Source organism: Palaemon carinicauda, chromosome 5 (genome assembly GCF_036898095.1).
Source record: "Palaemon carinicauda isolate YSFRI2023 chromosome 5, ASM3689809v2, whole genome shotgun sequence".
Classification (NCBI taxonomy): Eukaryota; Metazoa; Arthropoda; class Malacostraca; order Decapoda; family Palaemonidae; genus Palaemon; species Palaemon carinicauda.
Window position 1 is genome coordinate 91,470,046 of NC_090729.1, and position 13,396 is coordinate 91,483,441.

General features: G+C 36.3%; 1 protein-coding gene across 3 annotated transcripts in view; it reads left to right on the forward strand.

The window, feature by feature from the left end:
- Positions 1-13,396, forward strand: part of Nipped-B (Nipped-B cohesin loading factor) — a 625,968-nt gene that overhangs the window by 576,738 nt on the left and 35,834 nt on the right. For all 3 annotated transcript variants that reach the window (XM_068373859.1, XM_068373861.1, XM_068373860.1), the window contains exon 31: positions 4,022-4,069. In XM_068373859.1, the coding sequence (XP_068229960.1) occupies positions 4,022-4,069 (48 nt within the window). The remainder of the gene's footprint in view (positions 1-4,021; positions 4,070-13,396) is intronic.

Sequence of the window (13,396 nt, forward strand, 5' to 3'; positions counted from 1 at the left end):
AATTATCGAAAGAGAAAAGTAAAAATTGCTGTATACACAAACAATGTTTTTGTAGATACTACCCTAGTGTTTACATTACGTTTTAAATAAATTTGGAGAGGGTTATTTTAAAGTTTCCTTACTGAATTCTATGCTAGAAATGTACTATATCTATCTACTTCATGAATATTTTGGTAGCGGTAAATGAAATGCAGATGATTATTTTATTTGCTGCTGTTCAGACGGAAGGTGGAAGTCGCCATTTTCAATGGTTTGGTTTTGACAGCTGAGGCTCTCTCTCTCTCTCTCTCTCTCTCTCTCTCTCTCTCTCTCTCTCTCTCTCTCTCTCTCTCTCATTCATTCATTCATCGTTGTCTTACAAATCACGCCATTTGTTGACCGAATTACTTTATATGCACGCGCTGTATTTGCCAGCTTCTCACCGCTATCTAGGTTCTTGATAATGGCTACTTTCCTTTCCATTGAAATGGCGTGTCTATTATTTACCCTACTACCAATAACACCAATAATCTTGTGTTTCATATACTACCACTAGCAATCTGTTTATCAGAGCCATAGTTAATGGTATTGTAAATAAGCTACAGCAAACACAGTGGATTTTGAATAAAACTCGTTGGAATTGGCGCTAATTTCAAAATTATAACCACAGTTTTTGAACATATGTTTGACTTGCGGTAATATGCCTTCGTAAATTGGATGTTCGTAACTTAAAGACTGTCTTTATATGGAAAATAGCAATCTTTGCTATTATTGCCAATAAGTTGGTATTTTGATAATAGCAATGGATAGTAACAGCTAACTAGAATGTTACCCATCTATTGTCATTCAGTCAAGACAAGGAATAGACTCCATGGGTATATTTGACAAGTTTTCCTCTTTTAAGATCTCTCCTTGATCTACATGTTGGCTCCTCATAAGATCTCTCCTTTACAAAGGTATGATCTTCAAGAGTCTCAGGGCACAAGCTGGTCCAAACACAATTGAAAAATTTGTCTTTTGTAAGAGGACCTCTGTACCGTGGAATATCATACCTCCAATATCAGAGGCCCTAGTGTATAGTATGCTTTGGTTACTTTTCAAAACCTGACAAGAGGTAGTAGGTTGGCCAGGTCACCAACTACTCATTGAGATTCTACCGCTAGTGAATTATTGAGTCCTTTGACAGGCCAGACAGTACTTCATTGGATCTCTCTCTCTGGTTACGGCTCATTCTGTCTTTGCCTACACATCCACCAAATAGTCGGTCTTATTTTTTAAACATTCTCCTCTGTCCTCATACACCTGACAACACTGAGATTACGAAACAATTCTTCACTCAAGGGGTTATCAACTGCACTGTAATTGTTCAAAGGTTACTTTCCTCTTGGTAAGGGTCGAAGAGACTCATTAGCTATGGTAAGCAGCTCTTTCAGGAGGAGGGCACTCCAAAATCAAACTATTGTTCTCTAGTCTTGGGTAATGCCATAGCCACTGTATTGGATCAGAGTTCTTTTGCTTTTGGGTACACTCGAGCTCGCTGTTCCATCTTATTTCTTCTCTTGCTTTTTTATTTTTTAAGATTTTATATTTTATATATGAAAGATCTAATATATTGTGATTGTTATTAGAATAGTTTATTTTGATTGTATTACTTCTCTTATAATGTATTCATTTCCTTATTTCCTTTCCGTAATAGGCTATTTTTCCCTGTTGGAGCCCTTTGGCTTATAGCATCTTGCTTTTCCAACTAGAGTTATAGCTTAGCTTCTAATAATAATAATAATAATTCTTTACTTTTATGCTTGGATGGTGTTTGGTTTGTTTAAACCTTCCATAATCCTTTAAACTCCCAGCTAACCCTTGTAATTTTTTCATTAATATCTTGGGATAGAAAAAGTTATTTTCCACCATCAATGGCTTTTTTCTCATGGAGACTTGATCTGATAATTTTGTGTACAGTATAGGGAGCAAATCCAAGTCCAAACAGCATCTTCAATTTATTCATAATCACTTGAAGTTTTAGAAAAAATAGCTCAAGAATTCTGCTTTGTCTCACTGCCTATTTGAACATTCATACTCTTTGCAATTTTGTTATGAAACTGTTAATGAAGGGTAGTACCAGCTGAGGTCACTTGTTGAGTTGGTTTGTGTACCAAGTCTTTTTAAAGATAGTTTAATATGTATCTAGATGGTAATTGTATCTGTTTTCCATCCTTGTCAATACAGGTAATGGTTGATGAAAAATATTCTTCTTAAAACTTTTTGAAGAAGCTCTACATTCTTGCTATTATGTTTGCAAGAACTGTCTCTATACAGTTTTGTTAACCGGGTGTCCTCTCAGTCTTTGACTGTGAAGAATGCACTAATGAATAAGCTTATGAAGAATTAAAATGGCCTGCGCTTTTCTCCATAAACAATTCGTTGCCGTCTAGGAACTTGTTGATAAACCAAGGTAGAATAAGATAAGCATGATGTATTGGGTGGTAGTCTCCTTTAGTAATGTTTTGGGGTAGCCACTCTAGAAGTCCCTGTAATGTTCTGTGGCATTGACAGGTTATTTAGTCAGGAAACTCATACCTATTCTGAAGTTTTTTCAGCCTGACCAATTTTATATTTATTATTGTCGCTCTACTTTCTGAGTTAGACAACTTTTGTCCACCTAGTTCCAGTATGGACCATTCCAAAGCTATTTAGTGATGCTCTAACCTAAAGCCTATCTCTAATAAGTAATGTTATGTTCTTGTGTGGGTTAATAAGGCATGTCACATATGCTGTTCCCTTCTGGTTTATTCAGGACTAGTTGCCTTGTTCTTTTACAGTAATAAGGTAAAATTTTGTTCAGTAAAAAACTAACATTTTATATTTGTTAGACAAACTTCAATTTGGTGCAAAGTTTATAATTTTTGAAAGTAAATTTAGAAACAAGAAAGTTACAGTAGTTTTTGGCCAACTTAATGAAATTTTGTCACCTCCTGACAGCATAAATGCTATAATATAAAATTTATTTGGTCTGCACTTGGAAGTACCCAATTAAGAGGTTCTAGTAGGAGGAAGGTTTGTATGTAGCAAAGAGCTTTTTCACTAGCATATACATATGTACAACAACGCCATTTTCATGAAATCGTTTGATACTGCATAAGGTAATGAATGTGAATTTTATTTGAAACTAGGCTGATGGTATTTTGAAGAAAGATTGTTCAGAAACTTGGTCTCTGAACCAGAGGTCCTATGCCTTGTTAAGTACCCAAGAATTTATCAGAGAAAATCTGAATGATAGAATTTAGGTTTTATGGAAATTTATTTTCTCATTAAGTTTACACATTATTTTTTTTTTATTTATTGGAAATCATTTGACTTATATGAAGAACATTATACAATAAGTAAAAGATTTTTTCCAAAATATAATTTGTGAAAGAGTATAATTTTATTCTTTGTGCAATTTTATTCCTATTTTTATTGCAAGATCGTGGCAGAAGCAGCAAGCATAGTTAGTACTGTGTTTTTTAGCTTTATACCAGTATCAAAAACATATTTATGTGTATGGAGCAAGTACTGTAGTTGCATGAAAATGTATCTGTTATCACTGTTATTAGAGAGTTCAGTATTCTATTAGGACATTGCTTCTTAAATTTTGGTTAATTTACATTTGACTCAATATTTTGTTACAATTTTTCAGCATTGCTCTATTAAATTGTCACATGTTCTAACTTTACACTAGATACTAAATTGTCATGTTGAGAAGTCATCATCTTACTACCGGGGTGAGTGCCCTTTACTATTGAATTCATTGCGCATCCTGCATTTGTTTTCCTGCTGAATGTTTTGTATTAGTATAAAAGAGAGACATATTTGTTACTTTAGTTCAAAGTTAATGTTTTGAGTCTATCCAGCAGTGAATTACAAATTCAGATTGCAGTCTTCCAGCTTATGTGGAAGAGTTTGGGAATTGGTAATAGTGTATCTACAAAGGGGAACCTAAAATCGCTTGGTGGCGGGGCATCTGGCTATTTGGTTGGTTAACTTACTCGAGTTCTTCCCACAGAATGGTAGTGACGTTCCTTTGCTGCCTGGCACACACGACGGATGGAAGGTAAGGTTTGGTATGATTAAGGAAAGTCTATTGCTCGTGGCTAGTATTAGTGGAGTTGGAAAGACTAGTATATTTATGGCTGTCTAAAACATAGTTTTATTAGCTCTTGAGATAATTTTTGTGAGTTACAGTACTGATTGATATTGTAATATTTAAAGTCAAATTTCTGTTGCATATTTTTATTTTTATACAAGCTGTAATATGGAATATTCAGACTTTAATTAGCAATCTAGTTATTAAGTTATTTAATTTGATCTGTATAATATTTGTAATTGTTGAGATAATTTTTTCATTTGTATTGATTAGTTTTTATTTTGCGTAGATGCTATTGATTTTGTACTATTTAATTAAGAATTTCTTTAATTTTTTTTGTTTGATCTTATTTTATTTTAAACCATTTTCATCAATATGAATGAAGACTGTAAGTATCTTTTATTATGTGAAACTTTGAGACTCGGTTATGATAAAATTAGTTCTCCTTACTCAGCAGTGGGAGATATAACACCAATATTCAATATTATGTCCTATACCAAAGCACAAAGATGGCCCAACTTGTTTAACCCTAAACTGGCAGCGATAGGGTAGACTTAAGTACTTGTCATTACGGCCATTTCCTCTCTAATCATCCTGTTAAGACAGAAAGTTACAGGACCTATTTTGATATCATTTGTTGACTCCTTACCATTAAGGTGGTAGTGTTGTTCTTTTTACTAGATTTTCTGGTCTTGTTCTTGATTTCATAGGAGACATTATATTTTGCAGGTGAAAACTCGGAAGTATTTACATCACTCATATTTCATCCATTGGGTTTAGAGGTAGCCTAATTTTCTAGAATATATCTTGGTCTCAATGGTCGTTTTATGTAAATCATTCTTAAAGTTTGTTGTCTTTTTCATCTTTGTTTGCTTTGGTATGTTTTCATTAGGTTTTCCAAACATTTTTCTCTCTGCGATGATACCTTAGAAGTCTGCCATATCTGTTTTAGCCATCTAAAACATATTGAAAAGCATGTTTGTTATCATAAAGAAATGCAATTGAAAGTTAAAAGTTTCAAGTGCCTTATAAAGGAAGAACCAAAAAAAGGATTTTTTTTTCTTCTTCTTCTTCTTCTTCTTCTTCTTTTAAGAAAAGCAGTCCCATGGATCCTTTTGAACAGTGGTGATCTGGATCCCAGTTTTACCTTTGTAAGTTTACCAATCCCTCTGCCAAATGGAACAACTAGTCTTCAAAAGCTGTTTGACACGATTTTGTTTCTTGGGAAACAGATTTCTGAGGGGGTGAAAATCTATAATAAGGAAAAAACAATGATATCTTGTAACCTAACTTGGGTAGGTCCTCCTTACTGACTGATGTGTGGGGGAGTTTTGTTCTTTTGCAACCCCTTCTATCAATTTGATACACTCAACTGATGAGAAAAAGTGAGTAAATACTGTACTTGATGATTTGTGTTTTATCACTTATATCTATATTTTGACAGTTTAAAGGACATCTACTTTGACAGTGATTGATCAGTTGGTCTGGTTAATAATTGAAAGACAATGAAAGCCAAATAACCACCAACAAAAAGTTAGTAAATGTTCTAATATAAAATATAATCTTTAGAGTTGTAGGGATCCCAGTTTGTTCCTACGCAGCTATAAACTCTCATCCTTTATAAGGGTTTCCTCCTAAATTGTTTTTCTATGACCAGAAAGCAATAATTCTTGGGATGTTGGTAACGTCATATGGTTATCAGCTCTTCACCCATGCTATAGGCAAGCTCTGGAGTCTCAGCGAGGATAGTCACTCTTCTGGTTGTGACCCGGAATGGACATACTGAACACTGCGATCACTCCATGCTGTGTTGTGCCTTCTAACCTTTGTGTTTTTCCTTTTCCTTCTGTGCTTGTAATATGTGTATTTGCTCTGTCCTTGAAGGGCGCCCTTGTGGCAGCATAATGAGCTGTATTGAGGTAGATCATCTTTTGTGCTCAAGTTAGCATGGTAAGAGGTGCTCATATTCTTCAGCTTGTGATTTTTGCAAGGAATGACCACCCTTCCATTTGGAGAAGTACAGTCAACCCCCACTCTTCGTGACGGTTAGGTAACAGAGATAGGCGAAAATTCACGAATACTTGCTGCCTTAGGTGGGATAATTCATAACATAACAACTCTGCCCATTGCCTACTTGCGGATGATTAATAAAGTAAGCACTAATTAATATTGTTATTACTTGATTTCTATCACAGTATAAGTATTTTGTAATCAATTGAAGACATACCAGTAAGTGTACAATGCACATGTACACTACGTACTGGACACGTTAAGGTTACAGTACAGAATAATACGTATCACTACCGTAGTCGTCATACACTTTGGTTCTTATCTAATATAACACTTGCTGATACTAAAAGTGTTTGCCCTTTTTATTCTGACGACTCCCCGCGCATGTAGCCTATGTTTACATATTTTAGAGTACAGTACATTGTTGTTAAACAATACTATACATTGTTGTAATACTGTACTATACAATATGTACAGGTACTCCTCGTACAACGGTGAAATTGGGACCGAAAAAGCCGCCGTTTATCTGATTGTTCATTAATCAAATTATTCTCTCTTATTTTGACCAGTCTTTAATTTTCAGTCGTAATATTTTTTACAAATACTTGCACAGCTTTTCTTTACAAAGTAAAGAGTGTATTAAAGCCTTATTTTTTGTTTTACAAGGTAGAGGGTATATTAAACCCTTGTTTTTTTATTTTACCTCTTGAGATTCGTTTATCAGCAATGAATAGCCTCTCTTTCGGGAATGAGTCCGCAATATTTTTTCAGTCAAATTTTAAACAGTGTAGCTTTTCTATACAAATTATGGGGTATATGAAAGCATTATTTTTCTTGACTACAGGATATATAAAAGTTTAATTTTTTTATTTACTCGTGGGTTTTCAAGTTTTTCATATGTAGGCTAGGTTTGTTTATCCATAGTAAATAACGTAACTTTAGGTATCAAGTTGGCAATATTTTCTCGTCATATATTTTAAACAGTATAGATTTTCTTTACAAAGATTTATTTTTGAGTAGTACTTGATACATAAATGCCTCTCTTAATCCACCTTCTATCTCTGCTTTTACATAACTACCTCTCTCTCTTTTCATACCTCTGTAACTAATGAAATCTTAGTTTGCATATGACAATCTTGAGTTAAAGAATGAAATTAACATAGCTGTATCATTAGTTGTGGTGAACAATTCCTTGCTTCTGGTGTTACAAGAAACTCACTCTCTCTCTCTCTCTCTCTCTCTCTCTCTCTCTCTCTCTCTCTCTCTCTCTCTCTCTCTCTCTCTCTCTCTCTCTCTCTCTCTCTCTCTTTTTTTTTGGTAGAAATATATAAAGGAAAAAGGGCTAAAAATATACTGCATAGAAAAATTTTACCAGATGTAACTCCACAACCTTATTGATTGGTTCAACAAAGAAATAGCCAGTGCAATAAGTAGACAGGAAACAAATCAGTAGGTCCACAGCCTTCAATTCATGAAATTTCTGAGCACAAGAATTTAAGCCGAAAAGTAGGTAAACTGTCTAGAAAAGCCAAGATTAATGAAGAGAAAAAGTTGGCTTCAGCTTGAAGGAAAAAAAAAATTCATATCTAAACAGTAGAAAACCAATCAAAAACAACATTAGCCCATGAAGCGTCAGAGGGTAATCTTATAACAAAGGATTTAGAAAAAGCTGAACTAATGAATGCATATTTCACAACTGTCTTCACTAGGAAGAATCAACGACCCTCCCCAAACCAGCTATCAAATATGAAGGGCCACAACCATTAAATAGAATCACTTTTACAATGGATGATGTCAAAAAGAAAATAGAAGGATTCGGTAAGTCTAAGGCACCAGGTCCAGATGATATTCATCCAAGAGAGATTATAGTACTAGAAGAAGAGATAACTCCACACTATTACATAATGTTCCGAAAGACAGCCAACGAAAGAAAGGCATCACAACAATGGAAACTAGGCAATGTTCCTCCAATCTACAAGAAGTGACCAAAAGAAGAACCTGGCAACTACAGACCAGTGTGTCTTAACCTCAGTGCCTTGCAAAATTTTTTAATCAATTGTAGTAGATTGAATAGTAGAACATATAGGAAAAAAAACAATCTTCTGATAGGCAGCCAACATGGTTTTAGACAAATCTTTTGGAATTTTTCCACGGCATTTTTTGTATTTATGACAAAAGCAGGGCAATATACATCATATACCTAGACTTTCAAAAGGCTTTTGACAAAGTTCCTGAAAAAATTATTGGTCAAAATTAGAGCACTAGGCAACATTGATGAGCCAGCTAAATGGATCAAAGATTGGCTAACAAACAGAAAATAGAAACTTGTAATCAATGGAAAAGTTTCAGAGTGGGCAGCTGTTGTTACAGAGTACCTCAAGGATCCGTCCTTGGACCTTTGTTATTTCTGATCTACATTAACGACATAGATTTAGGATTAACTAGTAGAATAGCCAAATTTGCCGATGATACTAAATTAGGCATAAATGCTACAAACTCAAAATACATAAAAGCCTTAAGAGAGGAGCTAATGAAGCTTGGAGAATGGTCCAGAAAATGGCAAATGCAATTTAGCTGTGGGAAATGTAGTCATGCATGGTTATAATACCAACAATCTGATTACTCACTGTTGGGTAATGAAATAGAAAGTGTGGACCAGGCGGAAGATCTTGGTATTATTATCGGCAAGTATTTCAAGTTCACCAAACAGCATAAAAGCTGAAAAGAAACCATTGGAATTAATAGGCTATGTAAAGAGACAATTAAAATACAGAAACAAAGATACTAGTAAGACCCCATCTAGAATACAGTCCAATTCGGGGCTCCAAGTATTCAGAAGGATATACAGTAAATAGATTGGAAGCAGTACAAGTTAGGGTGACCAAACTAGTCCCAACACTGAGGCAATTTGGATTTAGACGGAGGATGGAACGTTTGAACTTATTTGATCTACAAACTCGATGACCAAGGGGACACTTAATTGAGGCATTCAAAATTCTTAAAGGAAAAGCAAATGTAGATTACAACAATCTAATCTCTCTCTCACACAGAAATGAAACTTTATTTTAATATATCTTCAATACTAAGCTGGGCTTAAAATACAAAATTCAGTTTTGTCAGCTGATCTCTAGTTTTAGCTGTCATAACATATTTGTACTGAAGTAAGTTTAAAATAATTTTGGTTTCCCGATGTTAACTGAGCTTTATTTGATAATTGTTGCACTTACATTATTAATTTGAGGTATATTTTAACAACAGCAATTACCAATTTTTCTTATTTTGGTTTTGCTGTGTCCTTTAAATGTTCTTTGCCATTTAGTATTGTACAATGCGCCAAGCTCATACCACTTGCAATAGAATGAATTTTCATTCTGCCTTAACCCTTTTACCCCCAAAGGACGTACTGGTACGTTTCACAAAACACATCCCTTTACCCCCATGGACGTACCGGTATGTCCTTGCAAAAAACTGCTGTTTACAATTTTTTTTTAATATTTTTTATAATTTTTTAAGAAACTTAAGGCATTTTCCAAGAGAATGAGACCAACCTGACCTTTCTATGATGAAAATTAAGGATGTTAGAGCAATTTAAAAAATATATACTGCAAAATGTGCTTGAAAAAAAATAATCCCTGGGGATTAAGGGTTGGAAAGTTCAAAATAGCCTGGAGGTAAAAGTGTTAATGTTTTATTATTTTCAGTTTAGTTTCAATGGTAATTGATCATCTTTACTTTTTATCAGATCCTAAAAGAGTTACACTCTTCCCGTTCTTGGCGAGCATCTTGAGAAATAAGGGATTACAGTAGGGTCCTGAATTATGCGAGATGGTCGATCAATGACCCCACATAAATGGAAAATCACATATTTCGAAACGCACACCTAACAGAAATAATTCCATTAGAGCTATGACAACCAGCAACTTGCCTATTCAAACATGTTTACTACCCATTTCTAATACTTTCTGTGTACTATACTTTATTTTTTATGATATTAAATTGTTCTTGTAAATAAATCAAACATTTAATATACTTTAAAGTTCAGATAACTTGAAAATGGTTAAAATTACAATCAGGATGGGTGTAATTACCGTATATTTCCCGTTATAACACGACCTAAAATACGGAGAAATTTTAATAAGTTTTTCATATCTATTGTATAAGACAACTGGTGAATAGAAAAACCATCACTGTATAGACTAGTTTTTGTTGTATCATGGAAAATCCAAAATTATCAAAAATAAATGAGATTTTATATCATAAGTTTCCTAAACATGCAAAAACCCACAATAAAAAATGACGACCATTGTTTTGTTTACGTTTATCTCTGATCATAATGAAGAAACGAACGCATTTACACTTCTGTGTATAGGTTAGTTTTTATATGATGATTTTGTTATTACCAATGTTGTTTTACTTCAATTTTCTTAAAACTTCGAAATAAATGAAATATTTTTCTTTATGACGCCGCCTGAAACAGAAACCTACCATTTTTGGGCTCAGCCATGTCGTCCTGATGGGAGGTTCCTTAAGGTAGGTCTCCAGAATTCTAACTCCTGGCGCGAGTATCCTTAATATATCTTTCAGGATATCGCATAATATCAGGAGACGTATTTTTTGATACAACACATAGCAATCTTCACCCCGAATAGACGTAACAATTTGTGGGGGAAGAGTGGCGAACGAAAGGGGAGCCGTTATCAAGGTACCCGATGGACCTCCTCTCCATACTACTACGGCCCATCATTCCTTTTAAACTATAGCATTTAAGCTAAGTGCGCTCCCATACTTCGCTTCTCTCGGTGTTTGTTACTGTTTTCGGAATATTATCATGCAATCTCCAGCATCTTCATCCTCTGGAAAGTTGAGTATTTGATCTTTCCTGTGTATAGTTTTAAGGCTCCCTTCTCACAGTTAAATTCTTATAATTTAAGTGTGTTGTGTTGCGTAGCTGACACCGGAGACGGCCATTTTGAGACCGGTCGCACATCATAAATGCATTTTATTTAGTCAGTAGTGCAACGTTCCCGGTATTTAGCTATAAAAGAAAACTTTTTAGCTAGTTAGGCAAATTATACTAGTGAAGATTTGCATACATTATATTTCCTCTTCCGATATGTAACGTTACTTTCGTATACGAGGGGAACCCCGGTGGTACCAACCGTGGCCGCGGTCCCCACCGGAGTTAGGCAAGCCTAACCCGTTTGTATACGTTAGTAAAGTAATTCCCATTGTTTAACCTCTTGTATTGTTTCATATTAATTCGGTTGGGGATATATATCCCCTAGAATTTATGGGTATAATTCGATATTTTTCTCTTTTAGAGAAAAGAGGCTAAACCCTTTTTCCCCCCTGAGCCACTGCCATCACAAGCGGCAACCCTATCTTTCGTCATCGCCACCGAGTAGTAAACTCCGGCTTGACTTAGATAGTATTATACCGTCTGTCTTCTTTGCCGCTGAGTATCCCGGCTTTGAAGTATGACAGTAACTCAGGGTGTACTGTCTTGCAACTGACAATGTCGCCGACAGGGGAATCTTTGTTCCTCTGCCGCCCACGACGTTGTCGGCACGGGAAGCTATGCTTCCTTAGTTTACAGCCGAAGGTAGGCGGCATACCTGCCGCCGCCTTTCTCCCCAGTAAACTATAAGACATGTCTTACAGCCGACAGGAGAATCTTTGTTCCTCTGCCGATCACGACGGCGTCGGCACAGGAAGCCATGCTTCCTTAGTTTTCAGCCAAAAGTAGGCGGCATTTCTCCCCTGCAAACTATAAGGCCCTTTTCCCTCCCCCCTCTGTCCTTTAGTGTCGGCCTAGCCGTCACAACATTCTTTCGCCGGTATTCTGACAGTCATCCCGGCTTGCTGGGTTGACTAAGTCGCCAGCCAGGACTCTACCAGCGGCGGTTAGGTTGCCGCCTCGGCCAACTCCTCCTTATGTCCTTCCTTTACCGTAAGAGAATGCCTGGGGGGGGGAGACTGAGCCGGCCCTGACGGCTGCCAGTGGGAAACCCATCATACTGTTGAGAATTCTTCAGTCCTCTCTTGGCCTGCCATCCACAAACCTTGTAACCTGCAGTACAGCTGGCAGCAAAAGTTGTGGCTGGATGGAAGCTAGAATCAGATGCATTCTTCCCCTTCTATTAGAACTCTCATTCTGGCAAGGAGACAGTAGGCGGCAGTAGCCCTCCTACACTTCCAATTATTGTGCTAAACCATAATAATAGGAAATCCTCCTTTCCATTCTTTTTCTCTCTCTCTATCAATTACTAGCCTAACCTCGGTAGTGTACCGGTAAAATTACAGTATACAACAATACAGTATCCAGTAAAACTACAGCATATAACAAGACAGTAGTTGGTATAACTACTGTATACAACAATACAGTAGTTGGTAAAACTACAGTATGCAACAATACAGTAGTACAGGTATTTCTAACATACTCTATGTATCCTTTCACAGTCTATTGTTGGGACCGCATAACATGCTGAGGTTGAAGTATTCCCTTAACACCCTGATGAATCCTTTGATTATCGGGACTCTTATGAAACACCGTTCAGTATTAATATTCTACAGGTGGAGGAGTTAGTATAAATATTCACTAACTCAGGCTCTACGTACGGGAGTCGTTCCACCCTGTATTTTCCCTTATAAGGAATTTAAAAATTAATATTAACGGAGGTCTCTGCAATTGCCTGGGAGAGGAAACAGATATGTGTCTTTCCTATTTCCTTTCTAGCTTATTATCCTAAGCTATTAAATATAATAGTAAGTATTACTATTCATAAGTATGCATTTATATCAATGATATAAACAAGTGAATACTCATTTCATCCTTTTTTTCCTTACAGGAGGAGCCAATGGTGAAGTGTGCAGTTGTGTTCTGCAACCACAAGAGTAAGGACTTTTTTGGGCATACAATGTGCAGGTCTCCTGCCCCCTGCTGCATCGTATCTGGATCCCTGAGGTACTGGGACCCGTAGGGTTGCTCCAACTGCTCAACTTTGCTAACCGACGGCTTTGGAGAAGATATCCCTGACATCACGGAGTCAAGGGATACAGCAAGGGAAACCCTTCGAAGGTGGGTAAGAGGGTTCCAGAAGAACTTTTTGAGACCTGACCTACCCAACGAATCTCTTAAGGTGCCTTCTGTTCCATAAGGCTCAATCCAGTGCGGTTGTGCCCCAGGTACAGGTCCAGCCTCCCTTCATCCAACTGACAGTGGACACGGACATCAACAAGGCACTGCAAGGCATGGACATCCACCAAGAACGGATGTCGGAGGTG